Source organism: Staurois parvus, unplaced genomic scaffold (genome assembly GCF_062004578.1).
Source record: "Staurois parvus isolate SC_StPar_1 unplaced genomic scaffold, SC_StPar_1.0 ptg000230l, whole genome shotgun sequence".
Classification (NCBI taxonomy): Eukaryota; Metazoa; Chordata; class Amphibia; order Anura; family Ranidae; genus Staurois; species Staurois parvus.
Genome location: NW_028318026.1, coordinates 1,739,747 through 1,767,050, shown reverse-complemented (window position 1 = coordinate 1,767,050; position 27,304 = coordinate 1,739,747). Strand labels below are relative to the sequence as shown.

The following is a 27,304-nucleotide window of genomic DNA, read 5'->3' as shown; positions in this document are numbered from 1 at the left end:
AATCAGATCGCATGGGTATTCACACCTATAAGATCTGATTCTGCACATCACACCACGTTTTGCGGACCGCTTTTGGGGTGTTGTTAACAACCGCAGCGGTTCGCATGAATGGGATGCGATTGTGACGTGGTGCGGAATTCGCACAGAAGACGCTGCAAATTCCACACCACATCAGTGTGAACCAGGGAGTAAACTCAAACCACTGTGCACTGTGTTGCAGGTTGTTGCGGATTGATTGCGACATGGCTCCAGTTGAAAAAACTGTATTCACCAAATAGCACATGGGGGATAATTTGCTAAGATTTTGCTAAGTGAGGCCTAGTCATTACAGCTCCCCCCCTCCATCACAGGAGTGAGCTCTTGCTCTGATTCAGACCCCCTCACATGATCTTTCTCTCCATGATGTAGTAGCTCTGAGCTCAGCATCTCCTGTGATGGTGGGGACGAGCAGTAATGACTAGGCTTCATTTAGTAACATCCTGGGAGTATTCCATTCTGGCTTCTTGACGTATGTAAATGGCCTACACCTATAACAAGGACAACTACAAGAATAAATGAGGTCCTAAGCTGGCCATACACTAAACGAATTTCAAATGAACCTACTGAAATTCTATCAGTAGGTGTCCCTGTCACCATCTCTCTGACCATCAAATTTCAACTGAAAAATGTAAGAAACTGCATGGAAAAATACTGTATCTAATTAAAAGCAGGTGCTGTTGGGATAACCTGGGCCTTTGTGACTAAGTAACTTTGGCTCAGTTGTCATATAAACACAAACGTAATGCTTCTAACCAGCGGCAGACTGACCATTTGGAAACTCGGGCACTGCCCGAGGGCCTGGGGTCAGGGGGGCCTCATGAGATGCCCCTGGTACCTTTTTCATAGGCTTTTTTGAGTTTGGGCAAAGACACAGGGGCCCCATGATCCCCTATTGCCCGGGGGCCCCATGAGTTGTCAGTCCGCCCCTGCTTATAACTAACATCAATACATATAAAACTGCTACAATTGTTCTTCAAGTTAGACTTGATACAAGTTATGCCTGGCACACACGATGGGAATGTCGGGTGAATGATCATACAGCGATGTTGTAATGTATTGTAATGTCCATTACAACATACGCAGTCTTGGTAACTCGATTTTTCATGGATGGACACTGTACTAAATAAACAAAAATCATTTATTCTGTTATCTTACGAGAAAAAAATTAGTGTTTGTCCTTTTGGATATTTTTGCATGAACGTTCGTGATCGGCTCTCGAAAACTGTGTACTAACAAACAGATTTTCGGACGATCGCTACGAAAATGTTTTTTTTTTTTGTACCATTTTCTCATCATGTATACTAAGCTTTATACATAAATTATTCAATAGCGCTCATATGATATCCTAAATATACAAAATAACTTACACATCAAAACAATATTCTTATGATCAACATCAATTAAATAAGCACAATATACATACAAAGCAATCTCAGCAAATTGATGGGCTTAATCTCGTAGCCTGTGTACAGGAGTACAAAACGAAACCAGCGCTCAAATCTTCATGCAGACTAAAGGAAATTCTGAATGCCAAACGTTGAGGTGAAGCCCTTCAGAGATCGGGAAATCTAGGTAATGGTGAAAAAAACAAACAAGGGCGCACTCCCATCATGCATTAACGTGGTACACCACGTATTTATTAAAAAAGGTCTACATTTTAGCTCTGAGGAAGGGGGTTCGTCTCCCGAAACGCGGTAGCTTACAAGGTGTTGAATCCATTGGACTGTCCTTATGGATCACCTGTTCTGTTTTTATCCCTTTTTGGTTTGTGAGTATTTATCTACAATTTTTTTATAAATACGTGGTGTACCTCGCTAATGCACGAAGGGAGTGCGCCCTTGTTTGTTTTTGTTCACTGTGTACGGGAGTGCAGATGCTGTTGGAAGGTCAACATAGTTTGAGACTCAGGGTTCATTCTTATGCCTGTTTGTCACTTTTTTTACATGCAAATAGTAAATTGTCTTGTTTTTATTTATTTATTTTTTAATAAAATGCGTTAATGTTTTATCATTTGGTCAATAATACAGAGGAATAGGGGAAACATATATAACACATATATTTATACGTACCCTTTAAAATAAAATATTTAAAAATATATATATTTTTTCAATATGATGTTACTTCTGGTACATTTCATTGTATGCTGGGATGATTTATATATTGCAGTTGTTTGACTGTATGAATATTGTTTTTAGCTGTGAGTTGTTTTGTATTTAGGATATCACATATTAGAGCTACATAGTCCTCTTGCAACATGACTCCATAGTATTCCACTGATGGATGAATTCATTAATTGTCTGGAGCAGCTCTCTAAAAAAAGGGTTAAAATAGGTTTTTGAGCAATAATTTGTAAGACATTTGCAACAGGCTGCCAAAAAAATAGTCACATGTTGGAAAAACAGTGAAGGTTTAAAAAAGATAACAAAAAACAAAACTCATCTGAATTTTCACCTCACCAGCTATCAGCCTTCTTATATTTATAATGCAATGTGAGTATTTTATATGCATTAATTTAGCAAAATGCATTTTAAATTTTCAAATTTTCATGTCCAGAACAATGAATAAATGAAATCATCTGCACAGTATCAAATTAAAATGAAAAGTTAATATTCTGTAAATAAATCGGAAATAAATCCTTCCATTTACTATCAGGTCTAGCAGAAAGGAAGCCCATTTGCCTAGTGGAGGTCCAATGGCCAAGTGCGTATACAACAAGCTGACAATACTAATGTTAATTCCAAGGCAATGGCCAAACATTGCTGTTACTGGCATACCGGGAAAGCAACTATGCAACAGATTCACAAAAAAAACGAAAAAACAAACAAAAAACAGGTCTCTTAGGTCTCTCTTTAAGTGAGTCTGAGTTATTGAGGTCGGGTATGTATGTATGTTTCATGTGCATTATGTTTGCTTTTTACCAGCTATCCCCAGTGTATTGCCCATGTTTAAAAAATTAGAGAGCAAGCTTACGACCTATGTAAATCAAGGCCCAAAATGTCAGTGATTGAAAGAATGTTACACAAACAGGAAAATGCACTACATGCCACTTAAAATATGTGAAATATGCCCTATGATTTATTGCTTGTGTCTCTAATGGTGTCTAGAGTAAAACACTGGGTCTGCCTTATGCACAGCGTTCTAATTGTAGAATACCATTTTTATCCACCAAAGATAAGTGGAGAGAACCAAAAATTCACATTAGGCAAAGGAATTTCAGAATAGAAAATTGATGTTGTTTGAAAACCACTTGCATTAACAAAAGATTACAGAGGCTCCTAAATTACAGGGTGCTATTTTAGTGGTACAGGCTCAATATTCATATTGAAGCAGATGTAGCAGTTTAACAAAATAGCTCTTCCTATCCGACACAAATTGAAAAACACAAAATAAAAATGATTGCATTTTTCCCTTTCCTTTTATAGCTTATCTTATCTGAATTGAAGCATTTGGCCTTCAGAAAATGTACACATGGCATCTGCTGATCTCCTGAAAAACCTACCATGTTCAAATTGCAGTCCTCACTCCTCTAACTTAAAGGCCAACTACACTGAATTTAATAGTGAGGTAGGACCACAAAACAACCAAGCTGGTTCTACCCTATACTCAATAATTTCAGGTTTTATCCCAATCATATATAAATCCTGTATAATAATAATAATCATAACCTACCCATTGCAAACAGACTTCTAGTCTCCTTTGTTCTAGGTTATTCAGACTCTCAGTGTAGACTTCTCATGTGCCTGTCTGCTGTTCTGGAACCCTCTTTAACATACCAATTGACAATGACCATCCCTAAGAAACCTTTGTATATCTTCTTAGAACTTACCTACTTTCTACATGCATACAATCTGGCTTAATAAATATATTCCATCACCAGGGGCGGACTGACAACTCATGGGGCCCCCGGGCAATAGGGGATCATGGGGCCCCTGTGTCCTCACTCACACTCAAACCACACCCAAAAAAGCCTATGAAAGGTACTAGGGGCTTCTTCTGGGGCCCCTTACTGACCCCGGGCCCTCGGGCAGTGCCTGAGTGCACGAATTTTCAGTCTGCCCCTGTCCATCACTATCGCTCCATCATCAGCCTTACTATCACCATAGTTCAGTGCACCCCAAAGAGATCCCCACCCCAGCTCCCGAAAGCCAAGACATACCTCCTTGGACTGACACCATTGACGAAGCAGCATTTTTTCTTCCCACTGACACAGCAATAATAACCATTGGCACTACTTGGCGTATGCCACAACCATTGTATATGTTTTAGCGAAGCATGTAATGCATGCCACTGTAACCCCACTCCTTACTTTTCCCTCTGTCCCACCCCCATTCTTAGGCCCATGTATTTTCAAAAGTTCTTAGGTATGCTGATAGCTTCCTGTACTCTCTGCCTGTGCTGTAGTGTTATCAGTTACATTGTGCCCAACCATTTCTGTGTACTACAAAACACCTCTCTTGAGTTATGGAGAAGAGGAGGGGGGTGTTATGTAGTCCAATCCTAGGTTGACAATGATGATTATCTATACTGTACAATAGGTGCGCAATGTCACCCTGGGATAGGAAATGTGGTGAAAATAATGGAAAAAACCTTTAAAGCCCAACTCCAGGAACCTTTTTTTCCTCATGCAGTGAAGCTGTTTTTGTTTAGGGGAGAGAAGAGCAGAGATATACGTACCTGATCCTCCGATCCTCCCAACACAAGACCGGTCCAGCACCCCTGTGCTCCAGCAGTCTGGAATAGTGCACTGTTCCTGAAATCATCATACTCAGCGTAGGCTCCATAGACCAGGAACAGTCAACCACTGGACTGTGGGGAAACGCTGTTTTCTGGAGGATTGAAGGATTGGGTGAGTATAAGCTTTCTGCTCATCCCTAGGCAAAATAAGTAGTTGACCCGTGCAGTGTGGGCAAAGTCTCACTGCATGGGAAAAATTTTTTTGCCTTGAGTTGGGCTGTGATTTGTTAGTCAAGTCCATTTAAATCTGCTAGTGTATCTAACACTACCCAGAGATGGGCTTTAAAAAGAAAAGTAATGCAACAACCTTATCTAAGAACTAGTATGCTGCAATATGTCAATGTTTTGTTCTTTGGGCTTTAATTTTTGTTCCTAGCTCTTTTACCCCTAGTCGGTATGCATACATGCAATTCTCTCTTTACTGTTGTAGCTTTGTACATGTTTTGTTTTGCAATTGCATATACTTATTAGATCTTTGTATAAGCTGCTTTTGCTTCTAACACTTTTTTGCATAAGGTTCATGTCAACAGTGCCTTTTATGGCATTTTTTGTTCCATAAGAAGCAATGTAAAGCGTTTCAGATGATTCAAAGGAAATGTGGGCCCTTGAAAAACCCAAAGAAGCTAAACTGAAGACACTGATATGATACACTGTTTATTTTGTACTGCAAAGTCAGCCTTTAAATTCACTCAGTTTATGGTGAGGTAAGAAGTGTCTACCCAAAATATACAAGCCATCATTTCTACCACAAAACAAACAATCTCCTAGATTGTAAGCTCGAAAGAGCAGGGCCCTCGAACCCCTTGTGTATTGTATTGTTTCTGTCTTGTCTCATGTTCTTTCCCCCTTGCTATTGTACAGCGCTGAGCAAACCCTTTGGCGCTATATAAATACTGTATAATAATAATAATAAAAATGATGTTTACTCCCCATTTAAGGAAGGACTGTTGGTGGATTGTAATTAATTTCTTTATGCCCCTGTGGCCATAGCTATGGGAACATAAAGGAATGGTTTGCATAGCTCCACTCTCTGTCCTTAAACAAGGAACAAACCTTTTATTACTTTGGATTGTTAATTGAAGAGCTGATCATACAAAAAAAAAAATCAGCACCAGACAAAGCTTCCTTTCTAGTCGTATTTGCCTTCAGATACAACTTTTTGATACTTTTGGGATAAAAGTTTGTGTTGTGCGTGGTTGTTGTTTGATACATTGGGCCTATTGGATTCACATATGTTCTCCAGCATGGCTGATAACACTGGAATCTAGGTTCTGCAGCTGTGCATGTGTTAGGAGTAGTTGTTTCCACTGTAATAAAACACAATGAATCACATTGTCTGTGCTGATAAATTCTGAGTGAGTTAAAAAGTACATAAACTGCAAAGGAATCAGCACCTTCCCACTAAATAATCCCAGCTGCAATTAAACTGCTACATTCAGCTGTGTCTCAGTCTATTAAAAGTTGAACTGCAGCCCATTGTAATTCCCAGTGTCATCGTGCCTGCACTATTCAGCCCTGGTGATAAGCGAACCTGAAGACACAGCTGAAATCCAATAATATAAGTGTCATGGCGGCCATCGGGTCTATGAATGGTAGTGGTTTATCATGGTCATTGCAGAAACCAGAGGCCTGGAATATGTTCACTTCATGGAAAAGAAGGAATAGGACTGATAGCCTTACAATAAGGAAGAAGAGTAGTAACATAGAAGTACTGTACAGCACTACTGAAGGAAGCCTACAGATTTAAAGGTCCAATATGACTATCGCAAGTAGATTTATAGTTACACACAACACAGAAACAATTCTGTAAAACATTAACACACATAACATTATGCTAATCACAAAGACTGTATACAAATAGGATATTTATATCCTTTAAAAGCTGATCTATACTCAATAGGCTATTTATATCCTTTAAAAGCCAATCTATACTCAAGATGTAGGTCCCCTTTACAAAATAGGATTGCGTTAGGAAAGTATGGTAATGATACTAGAATGATGTCCCCTCTGGCAATAAGATCCCATGGCACTTCAATTGTAGGTGACCTACATGACATTCCCAACAATCATGTACTAGAGCAGATTTTCTCAACCTTTTTTACATGAAGGAACCCTTGAAATGACCTTCAGGTCTCATGAAATATTATTATATTTACAGCTCACAGGACATCAGCATAAACAGAGAGTTGTGGACATAAGAGAATAAGGAATGTGGGATATTTAATGTACGAGGGATCTTCAAAACGTTTCTGCACTTCTATACACATACAAGAGGTGGTATCAAAAAGTTACGAGACTAGTTTTGTAACTACAGATGCCAGCACAAAGCTACATGCACGGTCCCAGGGAGCACCAGCCTTCATAAATCAGTGCACCAAAAAGACACTGTCCTGTGTGCATTGGGAGCTGTGCAACTGGTGCTGTTCTGACCACATACACTACTATGTCTTCTATTTCATCACAGACAGAAATTTAGAACAAAGTGCAAATGTGAAGTTTTGCGTGAAACTGGACAAATCTGTCACAGAGATGTTTAACATGATTCGGCAAATTTACAGTGATGCTGCAATGCGTCGTTCGAGGTGTTTTGAGTGGCATGCATGCTTCAATAGTTGAAGAACATTAGTGGAAGACGACGAGAGATCAGGAAGATCTTCAACAAGCTCATGATCATCAGAGAACAATCCACAGCATAGGGTGTACAGGTTACGCAAAGAATTTCACATTTGCTCTCTTGGTAACGCACGTGGTCAGAATAGCACCAATTGCACAGCTCCCGATGTACACAGAACAATGTCTTTTCCCACACTGACTTATGAAGGTCGGTGTTCCCTGTGAGTGTGCGTGCAACCTTGTGCTGCCATCTTTTGGCATGTTACAAAACTAGTCTTGAAACTGATACCACCTTGTATATATATGTTTTAAAAAAGCGCGGAAACTTTTTGAAGAACCTTCGTATATACACTCAAGGCTTCTCTATGAAAAACGTTAGTTTCTGTAATAATATGAAATAGTACCACATTGGTAGTCAATGGAAAAATTCCCCCTTTTGTTGGTGGTCATTGGAAAAATGCCCCCTTACACTGGTGGTCATAGGAAAAGTGCCACTTTACAATGGTGGTTGGTGAAGTGACCATTGCATAGTGAAGGACCTCCTTGCATTAGAGGTCATTCTGAGAAGATCCCCTTTACATTGATGGTCAGTAGAAGAAGGATCCTCCTTACACTGATGGTCACTGGGAAGAATTCCCCTTACATTTGCGCTCAATGGGAAGAATTACCTCCTTGCAGATAGCTGAAAATATGACTGTTGTCAGTCGTTACTTGTTTAAGAGGCAGAAATTGCTCATTTCTTGAGGAAACACCAGAAAGCTCTTGAGGAACCCTGGGGTTCCACAGAACCTTGGTTAAGAATGTCCCTATAGAGGTTGACTTCAGTCAAGGTGCATAAAGTGTTAATTGAGGTTGACACCCACAATACTAATCTGCTGCAGGTAATGCGATCTAATGTAGAGTAGAGATCATGTGACCTGGAATTGCAGAGCTGCCCATTTCAATATGTCTACCCTCTACAGCTTCTCCAGTTCTTCCCTAACTTTACAAAGACCTAAACTTTACATCAGTGTTAACCCACTGGCAATATATACTGTGGATGGTCTGCAAAATACGTAGAAACTGTTCACTTAGCAAAGTGAATGTTGGTAAATAAAGTGAAGCTGTGTTCATTACGGTACAAAAACAGTATTTTTTAAATTCCTGACTGGGTGTTCAAAGTGAATTCATGGTCACCTTCTTTGCTAACAAGTGAACAAGCAAAGTGAATGGGATTAACTACTTTAGTTAATGACCCCCATTGTGTTTCGGCATAAAGGATTACTGCTCCCATTTAGTTGTTCTTTACAAACTTTTACTTCTAGGTGTCTTTCTAAATTCTTGTAATAGGAAAAACATTTAGACTTTTTTTGAAATTCACTTAAAGTCTGTCATTTAAACTGCTGTTGTCTAACCTTTGGCACATACAGTACATGCTTTTTAATGGGAAAGGTGATCTTTTATCTTTCTGATATCAGGTCCAAAAATCAGTAACAAACAGTATGGTGATCAAAAATGCCTCTCCAAAGTGAATGGCTCCATGGCAGAGCTCATATATATTACAGTTTTATTTGTCATACAAAAAAATTGGCATTCTGATATGTTGAGTCCCTTTATAGGGAAGCGTTATGTAATGTTATAGGAGCTACAGTACATGGTGATCCTAAAAGGCAACTATAACATGAGTAGTAGATAGAGCATTGTGTATACTGTAGATCTACTTGTATATGTGTGTTACTATGTGTGGGCACACAGACATCTTTACATATACATTAAATATATGTAGGGATATACAGTATAAGTGTTATTATATCTTAAAGGAGAGTCAAAGAAAGTGAGCAATCAGCAGATCGATCTACAGATAAATAAATGATGGGATGAAGGAAGTCAAATCCTTCATAAATCAAAGCTCTCCCATCACAGGGTGACTCACATCCTACTTAGCTCCACATAGCTTCACTACAAGTTAACCGGTCCAGCGGCCCAGATCATAAATTATCAGTTTCCCCTCATCCATTGTGTCCACTGACTAACTAACCCCAAATTCCAGATAAAGGCTCTGCTAATCTCACTCATGGAAATGTTTTTGAAGCAAGAGGTGATGGCAGATGAAGTCAAGAGCTAGCCTGGGGCAGCAGGAACTGTGTGACACACACATAGACACACTCATGTTGAACAAATATATAGAGACTATATATACATTAAAAAGTACACTCCTTCCCCCCACATGTTCATGCTCACAAATTAACTCCTTCAAGTCCATGGCTTGTGCGTTTGTGACCAGAGTCATTCTGATCTGGTGGTTTTAATACTTCTTTTGGAGGTACAAAGAACATGAACATACCATAGGAATCTCTCTCTCTCTTTCCTCCTTGAATGTAATTGTTATGTCAAAGTACCAATGAAACATTGTTATGTGATCACAAACTCTGGGTGGGAATCCTGGGGTTTGGCCCCCCTAGTACCCATTCTGCAGCCATGGCTGTTAATAACATTCTGGTCATAGCATTTTTAAAGAGCAAACTCACATTGCAATACCCATGCTACTGCATAGGTCTATAGGTGTACATGTGCCTATGTAAGAAACAAAAAAAGTTTTTCTCGGGGCTAAGCTTCTGCTTACTACAATGTATGTACTGTATACTGCCTGTGGAATATAAAGGGCAAGCCCCCCCCCCACAAAAAAATACATATATATGTATATATTATATGATATAAACATAGTACTGCCATTGTTTAAAGCATGCATCAACCTAAAATCAAACCTGTAATACACTGAAGCTTGCCAAGACTTACATGTAGTGGCTTTAGTTTTAGGCTTTCCCTATTTTCTTCTGTTGCTCCATCAAGTAAGTTTGCTATTTTTCCACTTCCTTTAACAGACCAGACTGTCCAGTAAAAGTTGCAATTACAGGGTTGAGACAAACCATTCACTATTGTCAGGAATGCTTACATTGATCCACTTAAAATTTCTTATTAAAAAAAACTGCTGTAACTGCTTAAATGGTTTTAGAGGGAGTTCAGCTTTAAAGCTTAACTCTGGGTAAAATGTATTTTTCCCATGCACTGGGGCTGTGCCCACACTGCACGGATTAACTGCTGTTTTTTGTCTAGGAGAGAGGAGAGCGAGATATACTTACCTAATCCATCGATCTTCCCAGAGCAACACAGGTCCAGGCACCCCCATGCGCCAGTAGTCTTGAAAAAGTGGACTGCTCCTGATGTCATCACACCTAGAGCAGGCTCCATAGACCAGGAACAGTCCACTACTGGACCATGGGGGAGCCATAGGATCGAAGAATCTGGAGTGTATAAGCTTTCTGCTCACCCCTAGATAAAATGAGCAGTTAACCCATGCAGTGTGGATACACCCCCACTACATGATAAAAAAAAAATTTTCCTGGAGGTGGGCTTTATCTGATAGTGCATCTAACACTACCTTCTGCCCAGTTTGATAATGCTGCTGTCCTAAGGTGGCTCTGTTGCTCTTCTATACAGTGGAGACAGGTAGCGTGTTACAGGTCAGATCACCAGGTAAAAATAAGGGGAAAAAAGAAAACTAATGCAGCCATGATATTTTAGGATCGATCAATTGTGATAAATTACATTTTTGTTTTTGGGTTTAGATACACTTTAATAGTCAGCAATGCACAGCCAAGAGTTTGTGGTGCCTTAAATATTCAACATGGTTGACCCTAGTGTTCATTTTCTGTAATATTTTATCATAATCTGAACATTGACAGACCTGGCAGGAACATGTTACTGAGCACACACACACCCACACTGCTGCAGGATGAGATACAAAAGATTTTCCTTCAACCAAATGCAGAAGATAACAAGTTACATCTTTACCACTTTCAGTGATTAAAAGGAAACGTTTAACAGAAAGTTACTTACTGATTCTGTATAACCTTGAGCACTGAGTTTTCAGGCAGACTCAGAGGTTTTCAAGCTCCCTATAACCCTTGGGCAAGGCATCCAAAAACATTAGGTGACAACCTATTTTACTCCAGTCAGTATGGAGCATAGGGGGAGATTTACAAAAACTGGAGAGTGCAAAATCTTGTGCAGCTGCGCAAAGAAACCAGTTATCTTCCAGGTTTTACCCCTGATTCACATATATGCAGCCATCCGGGCCGCGTTTTGCACGGGCACGAGAGCCCATTCATTTAAATGGACTCCCGTGCACTTCTTCTGAAAACGCAGCCCGCATGGGAACCTCGGTTCCCAGTACGGTTGCATTTTCCAGTGTGGGCGGCGTGCCATTAGAAATAATGGCACCCGCAGGTCTGCATTCCTCTGTGCGAGTGGTGCAACTGCACAGATTTTCGTGCGGATCCGCAGCGGCATTACCTGCACAGATGTGAACTTATTGTCAAAGCTTATTTGAACAAGCTGAATTTAGAAGCTGATTGTCTGCCATGCACAGCTGCACCAGATTCTGAGTGCTCCAGTTTTAGAAAATCTCCCCCATTGTGCAAATTCTTAAAATGAGAATGCCTGATCATGATTGTTTTTCCTGATACCTCACTCCCCTCCTCAATTGCCCTGAGCAGGAACAATTATTTGATTAACCCCTTAATGCCACCTCCTGGCATGTGATTATTGTGATTGGCTCTCACAGTGGTCAAATGATCAGAAGAGATTAACTACTTGCCCTCCAGAGGATTTACCCCCTTCCTGACCAGGCCATTTTTTGCGATATGGTGCTGCGTTATTTTACCTGACAATTGCGCGGTCATGCAATGCTGCACCCAAATAAAATTTATGTCCTTTTTTCCCAAAAATAGAGCTTTCTTTTGGTGGTATTTAACATCTCTGCGATTTTTTTTTTTTTGCACTATAAACGAAAAAAGACCAACAATTTTGAAAAAAAAACCCAGTATTTGTGACTTTTTGCTATGAAACATATCCAGTAAAAAAAGTTATAAAGAAATAAATAATAATAATAAACATAAATAAATTGGTTTACATGAAAGTTATAGTGTCTACAAATGGCGGTATATATACTGGATTTTTTTTTTCTGCTAGTAATGGATGCGATCGGCGACTTATAGCGTAACTGCGGTGGGCATTCTGACACTGGGTGGGAACTGACTAATTGTCACCTATATCCCAATGACACCAATACAGTGATCAGTGCTAATAAACAGCACTGACACTGTACTAATGGCATTGGGCAGGAAGAGGTTAACATCTGGGGCGATCAAAGGGTTAATTATATGCTGTGTGCCGTTTTACAACATGTGTTGTGTGTGTTTTACTTGGGAAACATGCTGCTGTGTATTTTTCTGCTGTGCAGAGAAATACACAGCAGCATGTTGTTGCTGGCAGGAGAGAGACCTGTGTTGTTTATACTCAGGTTTCTCTCCCATCAGTATTAATCGGTGATCTCCGATTGCCGGCGGAGAATCTTCGGCCGGGACCCGGTGATTGGCATCCTTAGCCGCCAATGGTGGCATGGGTAGGGTAGCCCCAAACCCCAAAATGCAAATCACGTATATATACACGTGAATTTGCGCAGCCCTGCTGCCTTGTCGCAGTGCTTCTGCTATAAGGTGGCGGCCAACTGGTTAAAGGATCAGTCCACCCAAAACAGATATTTCAACGTTTGGTAGTTGCTGGAGAGTTAAACAACATGGCAGTGTCTTACATCTATCAAGGACTTCAAACTGGCCATACAAGGATCAAAATTCAGCTGGTTCAGCAAGAACAGGCCAAATTTCAATGCATGTATAGCTGATCCCATTTGAAAGGAGTTGATCTAGTGATTGACTTCTCCTGAATGGGACTGTTGGTATATATTCACTCAGTCTGCACTTGCAGCCAATCAGCTGCAGCGATAATCAGTGTACTCTGGCAATGGAGGAGTTCCACTGTCAGTATACAACAGCACAGTGGATTACTGAAAAAAAATGAGGGGGTTGATTTACTAGAATTGGAGAGTGCAAAATCTGGTGCAGCTCTGCATAGAAACCAATCAGCTTCCATTTTTTTTTTTTTGTCAAAGCTTAATTGAACAAGCTGAAGTTAGAAGCTGATTGGCTACCATGCAGAACTACACCAGATTTTGCACTCTCCAGTTTTAATAACTCAACTCAGTGGCCAGCTTTATTAAGATTAGGGTGAGTTCCCAGCTCTGCATACCTGCTGGGGGCCATTGAGAGGAACTACCCCACAGTTACTACCTTTTGAACCACTAGCCCCTCCCTCCTAGATTGTAAGCTCCAAGGAGCAGGGCCCTCAAATCCCTCTTGTATTGAACTGTATTGTTGCTGTATTGTCTCCTGTTATATTGTAAAGCGCTGAGCAAACTGTTGGTGCTATATAAATCCTGTATAATAATAATAATAATAACTTCCTCTCTCACTTCTGTATTTTTAGACTTTCATAGCCCGTTTACACCTATGCATTGCATTAACACACATGAAGCATATTTTATCATGAATTGCTGCAAACGCACAGCGGTGTGTCTACTGCTGCACAGTGCTTTGCCATCCCTTTTGAATAGCACCCCAATACACTAACACAAAGCACTGCAGTCCATGGACGTTGTAATGCTCCATGGCACACAGATGAGAACAATCTGCACGCTGCGGTGGACAGTGTTAAGAAAAGTGTGGTGTCCTACATAAAAACACAAACATTAAAATGAATGGACTTCCTAATGCAACACATGTAGAACATGCATTCAACGTTCATGCATTAAGGGCACGTTCAGATGGAAATTGCAACAGGAGGAGCTGAAACACACAAAGGTGGATGGAACACCCAAAACTCTCTGGCGGAACGAGATTTTTAGACTTTGGCAAATATAGGACTCGCTGTCCAGCAAAATGGTAAGGAAGGCTGGCCATACACACGGGTTGATATACTAAAACAGAAGAGTGCAAAATCAGGTGCAGCTCTGCCTAGAAACCAATCAGCTTCCATTTTTTTTTTTAACAAGCTGAAGTTAGAAGTTAATTGGCTACCATGCACAGCTGCACCAGATTTTGCACTCTCTATTTTTAGTAAATCAACCCCACAGGCTAAACTCTGAATCCCTTGTTACCTCCTCCCCTCACCTACAGGACTTCTCCAGAGCCTCTCTCATCCTCTGGAACCCCTTACCCTAATCTGTCCTACTATCTCCCACTCCATCCTCTGAAAATCCATCTCTTTAGAGAAACCTATCCTGCCTTTGACTAAGAAACTGTCTTTTTTACTTTCTCCAATAGCTTACCCCTTACAGTTATTACCTTTTGTATCACTTGACCCTCCCTCTTAGATTGTAAGCTCTACTGAGCAGGGCTCTCTAATTGCTCTTGTATTGAATTGTACTGTAATTGTACTGTCTGCCTTCATTTTGTAAAGTGCTGTGCAAACTGTTGGCTTGATATACATTCTGATAAATAATATTCTAAAGAAATCTAACAGATTACATCATCCATGCTAAACACATTGGGGCAGCACAGTGGCTAAATGGTTAGCACTCCCACCTCACAGTACCAGGATTGTTGGTTCAAATCACAACCATGTCACCACCTGCCTGGAGTTTGCATGTTCTCCTGTGCCTGCTTGGGTTTCCCACACTCTAAAGACATGCTGGTAGGTTAATTTTATCCTGTCTAAATTGGCCCTAGTATGTATGAATGTAAGGTATTAACTTTTGATTGTATGCCCCTTGAGGGTTAGGGACTGATGTGAATGTACAATATATATGTAAAGCACTAAATAAATTGGCGGCACTATATAAGTACCTGAAATAAATAAAATAAATAACCATGCCCAGATTGGTGAATTTCCTTTACAGGGCTATTTTACTCAGCTAATTGTCAGGATACCCAACCATCTGACTAGATGCAGACACTGATTGAGTGACAATTTTCTGACAGGGTCCTTTAACAAAGGTCGATTGAACAATCGAGGTGTGCCAGGGCAGTCAAACACTGGCCAGCAGGAATCGCCAAAACTGGGGCCACATGGCCACCTTTAGCATTTATCTTATTTTTCAGACTACATGTTTTACAACATTTTATTTCAGGTGACAGGGTCACATTAGAAACATTGGGAGTCAGTGGTAGCCATCTTCCCCATCCCCACCCATAGACATCTATGACATGTCCAGGGAGAGCAGTCAGATTGGGCTCCACATTTTTAGAATTCTTCCACATGTGTATATTTGTCAGAGTCATGCAGATCCCACAAACAGCTTTTATTCAGCTTCACAAAAAAAATATAGCCTGTTAAGCTTCATACATATTGACGGGAGGATGGATGCATGGATAAGTATTTACCTAGCTAAAAATAAAAAAAAAAATCAGAAAATCAAGTATGTCTGTTCTTTATACCAGAACAATAAATCTACCTGCACAGAATATTTATACGACAAGAAAAAATAATTATGTGACAAAACATTATAAAAGGCTATGTAGCGGGAGGAAAGGGAGGAAGGTGAGGAAAAATAAGTGGTTGAGGGCAGGCGAGGTACAGTGGATTTCTGTATTCATTAAACACCCTTCTTAGCTTATCTAGAGCCAGAGGCTTGTCATCAGGACAGCACAATGTGTGAGGCTGAGGAGACAGGCAATGTGCAGCACACTGATTACAGTATCAGCATGGCCCAGATGTAGAGGGGAGGCAGTGGTGAGATTGGAGAAGAGAGGAGAGGAAGGTGAGAGAGAGAGAGAGAGAGAGAGAGAGAAAGGGGGGGGGGGGACTGGCAAAGATTTCAGGCAGGGACCAAAAATAAAAAAAAACATGACACCAAAAGTGACTGGACCAGTGCAAGAACATATATACACTGTCCTGTCCATTGTATTATATTATAATATCACCATTTTCAGCAATGTTATAATTTAAAAAAAAGGGGAACCATCTGGTAAGCTGGTTATTAATTAATAAAATTATCTGAAATAAGCAGAGGAATTAGTGAGCAATTTATCAAATTATAATTAGAAGGCTATACATGATATTGGAAAATAGATAAAAATAGTAGAAAATGTAATACTGAAATCAGGGGCCAAAAAAAGCAGACCACCTGGAAATTTGGAAACTCTGCAGGACCCAAAATATCTACGGTATCTATCTATCTATCTATCTATGGACATTATTGATGTTGTGTATATATATATATATATATATATATATGTCCAAAGACATACTGGTAGGTGGCTCCTGTCCAAGGTGGCCCTAATAATTCTAGGTATGCATCTAAGTTGGGGAACTTGAATTGTAAGCTGCTTGGGTAGGGTAGGGACTGGTGTGTATGTGTATATATATATATATATATATATATATATACATATATAAAATCTATCTATCTATCTATCTATCTATCTATCTATCTATCTATCTATCTATCTATATATCTTTATCCTAAATATAGATACACACACAGATATCTATCTATTATCTATATACTATATACATACATATAGCTGCATACATGCATATATATATATATATATATATATATATATTTATTACATTATACAGGATTTATATAGCACCAACAGTTTGCACAGCGCTTTGCAAAATGAGGGTAGACATTACAGTTACAATACAAATTGGTACAAGAGGAAACAGAGGGTCCTTCTTGTTAGAGTTTACAATCTAGGAGTTAGAGTTTACAATCTAGGAGTTAGAGCATATATATATATATATGTATATATATATATATATATACACACACACAACACGTTAGCTGCATATAAATAATGTATCCATCCCTTTTATCATCAGCCTGTTATTCTACAATACATAACCAGAGCTCCTTGCATGCCTTTTGCTCTCCCAACATATGTTTAGTAGTATGAACCTCCTTGGTGTTTTAATTAGTTTTATTAATTATTCACGCTAATTATTGCCTATGATTGTTCATTCCATGACATATACAGGGGGTGATATGCTGGGTTGGCAGATCACAGCCTGATGTAAGGTTGCAATGCAGAGATGGCAGTAAATTGCTCTTTCTATAGAGTTGGAGCTGCTGTAATGATCCTGTTTACAGTCTCTTTATATAAAATGTGATGGCATCAGGTTCTGACCCATCAGGTTCATTGCGATCTGCTTCCATATCATGTGCCCTGATTTACTATACGATCGTACAGAAGTGTGGTCGATGTAATGTAGTGAGTGAGAATTAAGAGTGATCACATCAGCCAGGAGGTGGGGGGGAGGGGATCCCTCTGGAACATCAGAGAGAGGGGGGGGGGGTGCTTCTCCACTCCAGAACTAATTCATATAATGTCCAAACATTGTCCTATCACTGGGACTATCACCAGGACTTGGAGGAAAGTCAGAACACCTCCAACACATCTCAGGATGGAATGTGGAGGAATTGACATGGAATCTTATGGACCTCGTCTGGGTCACGTGGGATCAAACCATTTCTTTTAACTTGTTACATTGTTTCCCACACTGGATGAACTCTTAAAGGGCCAGTGACTCTAAAGTGTCATATCTGCTCATTTTATTCACTAAACTCTATGTTCAAGAACACAAAAATATATTTTCAGAACTCTTTTGAGACCAAATACACATCCAACATTGTATCGAAATGAAGTTCCTATACCAGGTCGATCCCTCAAGCACTTTATTCCTGTGTATCTGGCATGGTATTAGATACATGGGTCAGAGCAATATAACAGCACCGAACCAATGATCCATTTCTTCTATTGAATTACTGGAAAGGAAACCAACTGTATGGAGAAATCCATCTTTATTCAGCTCTGATTATTCTCTATAGTTTCAAAAATATTACTAAAGTGAATTAACCTACACCTATCTAGCCTTAGCAAAATGTACTAAATAGAACATTCAATCACACTTAATGAGTGTAATCACCGATCATCAGAGACCCTCACATTAACCCCATCTTCTCCAGCTGCCACCAATCGGCAGGGAAGGGGTTACACACACTCAGCCTGGGGAAATAAAGAGATTCGGTGTACCGTAGCGTGCGATAATGTGAGAACTCCAACATCTGACCATTGTAGGAGAGGAGCTCTTCTCCATCACTTCATCTGTAATTCTCATCCTAATTATGCTCATTATTACTGTAAACAGATGTCGTGCAGATCCATGTGACCTCTGGAGGGGGGCGTCTATCAGACGTGTGTGTCCGTCCTTGTGGATTCCGACAACCCCTCAGTCTGGGAGCCGGTCCTGTCTTCACAGCTCTGTGCCAGGAGTCAGCCCAAAGCATCCACCACACCCCAGCACTTCAGATACCCAGCGCAGGAGGACCTTCCTACAGACAGCACATCCACTTGGATCATTTATCAATCCATTCATCTGTCTAATCATAGCAACATGTTATATATGAGTGAAAGAATGCTATATATACCTATATACTGCTCATATGCACACCTACCTATGGGCGCTATAGTCTTTCTTTCTTTTTTTCTTTCTTTCTTTCTTTCTTTCTTTCTTTCTTTCTTTTCTTTCTATTCTTCTTTCTCTCTCTTTCTTTATTTTCTTTCTTTCTTTCTTTCTTTCTTTCTTTCTTTCTTTCTTTCTTTCTTTCTTTTCTTTCTTTCTTTCTTTCTTTCTTTCTTTCTTCATACACACATACACATTTTACATATAGGAAAATATGCTATAAATGCATACGTAGTCGCTATAGTCTTTCTTTCTTTCTCTTTCTTTCTTTCTTTCTTTCCATTTTACAGATGGGAGAAACAATGCTATAGATGCATGCATACCTATATACTGTACAAATATATACACCTACCTATAACCAAATGATCTATCTAGCTATCTACACATACACATTTTTATATAAGTGAAATTGTGCTTTAGATGTGTATATATCTATATTATATATACATAAATATGTATGCAAACCTACTTATAGCCACAATAACTTACTATCTATCTATCTATCTATCTATCTATCTATCTATCTATCTATCTATCTATCTATCATCTTTCTTTCTTTCTTTCTTTCTTTCTTTCTTTCTTTCTTTCTTTCTATCTATCTATCCATCTATCTATCCCGATGTTGTGTGTGTATGGATATATATATATATATACACACACAAAAGAAATGCATTTGTATGTAAATGCAGAATATTTCAATGTAGGATCTTAGGATCTACGCGTATAAATGAGTATCCCACACATTACAAACAATTGTATAAATTACTTTATAAATGAAGTAAAACACACAACAGTCCAATTAATTAGAAAGTGGAAATTTGGACGACTTCATACAATAATGTTTATGCTACAAACACAAATCCCCAAAACACTACTGGGCAAACTCAGATATAACAAATACAGTTATATAAAAGCTACAAAACACAAAAAAATATACAAACACACAAACACATATATCATCGAAGCTATCGAAGCTGATAAGAAAGAAAGAAAGAAAGAAAGAAAGAAAGAAAGAAAGAAAGAAAGAAAGAAAGAAAGAAAGAAAGAAAGAAAGAAAGAAAGAAAGAAAGAAAGAAAGAAATAGAAAATAAAAGAGAAGGAGAGATTTATAGAACAAAAATAAAAAATACATGATATATCGATATATATAAATAAAGAAAAAAAGACAGGCATGCTTACAGATCTCACACAAACACACGTTGTTGTATTGCTGTATATATGTGTTTATCCCCGTCCTGTAGGTGTGTGATCGGTTGTGTATGGATAAGATTGTCTGTGTCCTGTAGATGTCATTGGTTGTGTATGGATATGATTGTCCCTGTCCTGTAGATGTGATCGATTGTGTATGGATATGATTGCCCCTGCATGTACATGTGATTGGTTGTGTACAGATATGATTGTCTGTGTCCTGTACATGTGATCGGTTGTGTATGGATATGATTGTCTGTGTCCTGTAGATGTGATCGGTGGTGAATGGATATGATTATCTTTGTCCTGTCGATGTGTGATCGGCTGTGTATGGATATGATTGTCTGTGTCCTGTAGATGTGATCGGTTGTGAATGGATATGATTATCTTTGTCCTGTACATGTGATCGGTTGTGTATGGATATGATTGTTTGTGTCCTGTAGATGTGATCGGTGGTGAATGGATATGATTATCTTTGTCCTGTCGATGTGTGATCGGCTGTGTTTGGATATGATTGTCTGTGTCCTGTAGATGTAATCGGTTGTGTATTGCTCAGCCGAGCTCCTCCACATTGACACGCACAATCAGCGCCCATATTAATCGTGGGTGATTGGCGATCTGCCTGTCTGGGAGCCCACTCTCTATCTTTTTTCCAGGCCGCCAACTAGAATCTTAGAACACCCCCATTTGCGATCCGGACCTGAGCGAGGAGTGGAGGGTGAGAATCGGGCACCGAGTCCCTGGATCACCTTCCGCGGCCCAGCATGTGACAGCTTTTCATCCACACAAAAGCCAGCCATCAGCGTGCCCACTCCATGCAGATCCCAGCCATGGCATACAATGACTGCCCATTTCGGGGCTTTTCACATCAGAACACAAAGGATGTCACATCCCATTGCCAGGTGACACCAAGGAAGGGAAAAGAAGGAAAGGAAAGGACGACTCTTCTTGTGACAGATTACAGAAAGCCCTCTAATGATTAGAACAACCGTGCATTTAAACATTTATTTAACAAAAATATATACTGACGCTTATTACTATAAAAACCATCCCAGCTCCTATAAATAGTATAAATAGTAGAACCACAAACCAATGTTAGGATTAAAGTTCCACAAATTGGCCAATGTTATCAAACCATTGAGACCCTGCTGGGATCTGTAGTTCCATCAGGGCACATTTGTCCAGGAGAAGTGCAAGCACTACACATCCCAGCAAGCCATGCAAGCATCCTGCTGCTACTTAAAGTTCCACCAAAGCTTCAACCTTCCAGATTACATTTTGTCCAACAGAAGTGCAAGCTCTGCTGTTTCAGCACTACTAATCTCAGCATGTCTTGCAAACATCGTGCTTTATCCTCATAGATCACATTTGTCTTGGAGAAGTGCAAGCTCTGCTGTTGTAACACTACATATATCAGCATGCCTTGCAAGCATCCTGCGACTGTTTATAGTTCCCAAAACATCTTCAGCCAAATAGGCTACTTTTGTAAAGCAGAAGTGAAAGCTCTTCTATAGCACTACATCTCTCAGCATACCTTACAATTATCGTGCTGTTATTTATACTTCCACAAAAGCCTTATAGATCAAATTTATTCAGCAGAAGTGCAAGCTCTGTTGCCTTAGCACTACATAGCTCAGCAAACCTTTCAAGCATCCTGCTGCTACTTATAGTCCCACAAAAGCCTTAGCCTTATAGATCACATTTATCCAGCAGAAATGCAAGCTCTGATGCTGTAGCACTACAAATCTGATCATATCTTGCAACCATCCTGCTGCTACTTATAGTCCCACAAAAGCCTTAGCCTTATAGATGACATTTATTCAGCAGAAATGCAAGCTCTGCTGCTGTAGCACTACAAATCTGAGCATATCGTGCAACCATCCTGCTGCTACTTATAGTCCCACAAAAACTTCAGCCTTATAGATGACACTTATTCAGCAGAAATGCAAGTTCTGTTGCTGTAACACTACATAGCTCAGCATAACTTGCAAACATTCTGCTGCTACTTATAGTCCCATAAAAGCCTCAGCCTCATAGGTCACATTTGTCCAGAAGAAGTGCAAGCTCTGCTGCTGTAGCACTACATAGCTCAGCATACCTTGCAAACATCCTGCTGCTACTTATAGTACCACAAACGCTCCAGAGTCCCAGTGGTGACCAGAGCTCTGATTTTACCATCAGCAGCCTAGTGTAATTTAGGCACACAATTGTAGGCTTAACTAAGCTGCAACCTTCTATATAATAAGCTGGATGCAGTTAAATATTTGGCAGCAGGATGTAGTCTATTGAAAACAGTCCTCAGCAGTATTAAAATTGGAACACAATGTTATTTGGCCAGAACTGCTGCCCTGAGCTCAGGCTAGGCTCATTGGTATCTCTGCTTATATATTGATTTATTCCTTTTTATACTACAATAGGGTTTTTTTAACCTGATCATTTTAAAGTGCTTAAAGAACTCCTGAAAGAAGCCCTGTATTGATCAGCACATTACTTTAAATTAATCCAAAGCCTTCATGACAATGAGCTTCATGGAGTGCCACATATCTTGGATTAGAACATTGATCCAATGCCACTGTCACCAAATCTAGACAGAGAGGAGCTGCTGGGATCATCCAGAGATGCCCACCAGGAGCCACAATGAATAATATGAGATACAAGACCCAGCTATTGATCGCTATGGATTGGCAGCCTGCTCTGAGAACTTGATTTGGATGAAGCTTGCAAAAAGCTGGAGGAAGCTGCCTGTTCACATTGGGTTTCCTAAGGAAATCTGTGCTGATCTGCAAGGAAACTGTGCATGACATTGTGTGTCCCACCAGGAAACACAAAGCACACTATCAACCACCCAAAGCAGGCTGCTGCTTATCTCTGGCAAGCCTCAAATCTGTTAGAAAACAAGGCCAGATGCCCGGTCACTTCCACGACAGGATTAAAGGCTCCACAATGGAAAAAGATACATGTGGCCAGAGACAGGCAGCCCAGCAAGCCCTGCACTGCACAGGCTGGGACAAGGACTACAATAGATGTCACCTGGATGTGTCAACTGTCACTGTCAAGATAAACAAACACATAGAGTGGGTCATTCAGGAACACACTGCCCACTTGCTTGATCAGGAACTGGTGGGAAAATGCTGATTACATGTAATAACATGATTTTTAATGGATAACATGCAGAACAAATACCCAACAGTTCATTTATACAAACTGGGGCAAAACTGCAACTATGACCTAGAATGAAGGATTCTGTTGTAAAGAGTGATATTTGATTGCCAGCTGCAAGCAAGACGTTTTTGCTGGAGTTTTTTTTTAACTCATCCCTGGTATATTACAAGGATCTGTTGTGGCCAAATATTTGCACTTGAAAGAAGCACATAGGACTAGAGGCTACTGTGCACATACTGTATAAGGAGACCAAGCCAGACGTGTCCTGTTTTATGTCACTCCTCACTGCTCAGTCTGAGTGTATACAGAGCTGCACATGGAGCATGGACATACATGGATAACATGGAGAGCAGCCCTGAACCCAGGAGCTTACACTTTAATGTTCACTGACAGCAGCTCCTTAAACTTTACATCCTGGAAGACCATCAAGCCAGGACTGGAAACCTCAGACAGAAATCTGTTTCCCCCATCATATAACAGAGCTCTCTATGTTTGCCATAAATTCTGTAATAAAGACGTCTTTGTTCTATCTGATTAAGGCGATTTAAACAATATGCTGCAGACAGTCTCTCCCTTCCCCCTCCTTTATTCATGCTATGTGGCTACAAAGTAGGACAGAAATTACAACTGTCCTTTATAGCACCAGAAAATCCAATAATTCAGACATTTATTACAACATGTACAAGAGCAACTTAAAATGATAAATATATCAGGAACCACATCACAATATTAATAATAGTAATAATAATAATAATAATAGAACAATTTAACTTTAAATATCTACTTCTTCACTTCTTCATTCTAATTCCTATTATACAATATGGAACTTCCACATGACTCAAAAAATATAATATTACAATACATTGGTACATAACCGTAAATATTGCTCTGATAATGGATGTCAGTGAGATAATTCAGCTATGCATCATCCCATATCAGTACTATAACACCCATGCATCACATCCAGTGGCTCATATCATAACCTACATATCACCCCAAACGTATCTAGCATGATCCGTAATAGAATCCAGTTTCTAAAGGTCTGTTCTGCTGCATCACCCATTGAAAAGCTGACTTACATCACCCCATATAGACAGGTACAATGTATAAAGCTGTATAAGGTACACTCCTGCACTACCCCATATACAGCTGTGCATTGCATAATCTTGTATTATTCCCACATAGGACTCTACTAAGTACACTTCTGCAATCTGTATCACCCCATACAGAGCTGTACAATGTATAATCCTGCATCACCCCACATAAAACTGTACAATGTGCATACTTGCATCACTCCAGATAGAGCTGTATAGTATATCTTCCTGCATCATCCCAAAACAAACTGTACAATCTCCATCATTTCATATAGAGTGTGAGTCTTGATCATCCCATATAGACATGTACTGTGTATATTCCCGATCCCCCCATATAGATATGCACAATGTACATTCCTGATCACTGTACAATGTACACGTCTTGTCACCCCATACAGATCTGTACAGTATACATCCCTGATGACCCCATTCAGAAATATACACTATATGATCCTGAGCACTCTATACAGAGCTGAATAGTGTTCCCCTGATCACCCCGTAAAGAGCTGCACATCATTTTGATCACCCTATAAAGAGCTGTACAAAGTGACACATCGGATCACCCCATATAGAGCTCTACGATGTACATTCCTGATAATCCCATATAGTTTTGTACAAAATAAAATGCTGACCACCCCATACAATACTGCAAATAAAATCCTGATCACCCCATACAATACTGCACATAAAATCCTGATCACCCCATACAATACTGCACATAAAATCCTGATCACCCCATACAATACTGCACATAAAATCCTGATCCCTCCATACAGAGCTGTATAATATAACATTTGATCATCCCATAGAGAACTGTACAGTATAAATTCTTGATCACCCCATACAGAGCTGCACAATGTTGATCATCCCATACAGAGATGTATAATATAACACCATGATCATCCCATACAGAGCAGCACAATATACATTTCTGATAATCCCATATAGAGCTGTATAATATAAAATCATGATCATCCCATACAGAGCTGTACAATATCAAATGTTGATCATCTCATATATAGCTGTATAATATACATTTCTGATCATCCCATAAAGAGCTGTATAATATAAAATCATGATCACCCCATAAAGAGCTGTAGAGTATAACAGAACATCCTATATAGAATTTTACAATATATAATGCTTATAGCTGCTTATTTAATGTACTCTTCTGTTCACCCCATACAGAGATATTTAAGATACTTCTCTGTTCAACTCATATAAAGCTATTCAATGTACCCCTCCTGATCACTCCATATAGATCTAATCATTACACCCTCCTGATACCCCATACAGATCTAATCATTGGACCCTCCTGATCACCCCATATAGAGCTGATCACTGCACCCTACTGATCACCCCCTATAGATCAATTCATTTCACCCTCCTAATCACCCCATATAAATGTAATTATTGCACACTTCTGGTCATAACAAATACAACTAATCATTGCTCCTAATAACCCCATATAGATCTAATCATTCGACCGTTGTGATCGCCCCATATAGATCTAATCATTGCACCCTCCTAATAACCCCATATAGATCTAATAATTGGACCCTTCTGATCACCCCATATATATCTAATCATTGCACCCTCCTAATAACCCCATATAGATCTAATAATTGGACCCTTCTGATCACCCCATATAGATCTAATCATTGGAGCCTTCTGATCACCCCATATAGATCTAATCATTGGACCCTTCTCAACATCCCATACAGAGCTGACCATTGAACTCTCCTGATCATCCCTTATAGATCTAAACATTGCACCCTCCTATGACTCCATATACATTTAATTATTGCACCCTTCTGATCACCCCATATAGTTCCAAACATTGCACCCCTCTAATCACCATATAGAACTAATCATTGCACCCCTTGATCACTACATATAGATCCAATCATTGCACGCTCCTGATAACCTCATAGAGATAAAATAATTGATCAACCCATATAGATCCAAAAATTTGCACATTCCTGATCACCCGATATAGATCCAATCAATGCACCCCTTGATCACCCCATATAGATCCAATCAATGCACCCCTTGATCACCTCATATAGATCCAATCATTGCACATTCCGGATCACCCCATATAAATCCAATCATTGCACATTCCTGATCACCCCATGAAGCATGTAAACTTTCAGCACCCCCCCCCCCCCCCATACCCCCAGCAGAGACCTCTCTGAAAAGCATCGACTGCTGACAGCCTACTTACACTGGAAGGGGCTTGAGATTCCCACCATTCGCCACAGGCTTGTAACTGCAAATAAAAGTTCCTGCTCCGTGCCGGGGGGAAGCGGAGACGTCTGGGGGTGGGGGGGACAGAGGAAAGGGGGGGGGGGGGCTGGGATGGGGTGGTCAGGAAAGTGGAAGCCCCAAAGTGTAAGAGAAGAAGAGGAGGACTGCGGCCAGATGCTCGGCGTCCACTGTCCCAGGTCAATGAAGAAGACGTCCAGCCGGAGGAGGTGAGGATGGGGGGCTGAGCCGGGGGGGCGCCGCACTGTACAGACGGCGAGGAATCGGGGGTGTCACTGCAGCGGTGCCGAGACGCGTCGATTAGGAGCGCTGTGTGTCTGTGTCACCGAGGAGGAAGGAGCCTGATCTGCGCTGATTCCCACCATAAGGCTGCGATCTCTCCCTCCCCTCCTCCCTTCACCTCCTCCCCTCCACTCTGTTTATTCCTTCCTCTCTCTGACAGTTCGTCTCCTTGTAAAGTCAGGCAGCACACTGGCAGCAGACGGCCGGGCGGTGCTCCCCAGGTGCGGGGCAGGGAGGGCTCCCCCAGCAGTGGGAGGTGATAGAGGTAGCTGCAGACATCTGTGTCGGGAAGGGGTCAGGGGGGGTCAAGTCCTGCTAACAATAGGGACAGCACATTGGCTCTTTTTTGGGCTCTGTGCCTGCTGCTTTCTCGTCGATGTTTTGTCCTCCTTAGACCTGGTGGACTGGTAACATGTTCCCTAAATCTGCCTGGCCTGCAGTAACCCAAGACAAGCACTTTCCCCCCTGGCCATCTGGACTGTCACAGCTCCTCCTGGCTGCCTGGGACTCATCACTGTGCACACAATCCAAGCCTCTCTCACATCCTAATCCCCTTCTGTTACTACATTCTTTTTTTT

At 40.3% G+C, this 27,304-nt stretch overlaps 1 protein-coding gene across 3 annotated transcripts in view; it reads right to left on the bottom strand.

Moving 5' to 3' along the window:
• RUNX1T1 (RUNX1 partner transcriptional co-repressor 1) overlaps positions 1–26,849 on the bottom strand; it is a 200,120-nt gene extending 173,271 nt beyond the window's left edge. The window contains exon 1 of one of the 3 annotated variants that reach the window (XM_089679680.1): positions 26,404–26,849. In XM_089679680.1, coding sequence (XP_089535806.1) covers positions 26,404–26,431 — 28 coding nt within the window. In that variant the 5' untranslated portion in view covers positions 26,432–26,849. Of the gene's footprint in view, positions 1–20,620; positions 20,643–24,367; positions 24,499–26,403 lie in introns of those variants that run through there. The other 2 variants (XM_089679678.1, XM_089679676.1) reach the window with 2 other exon arrangements.
• Between the last annotated feature and the right edge of the window lie 455 nt (positions 26,850–27,304).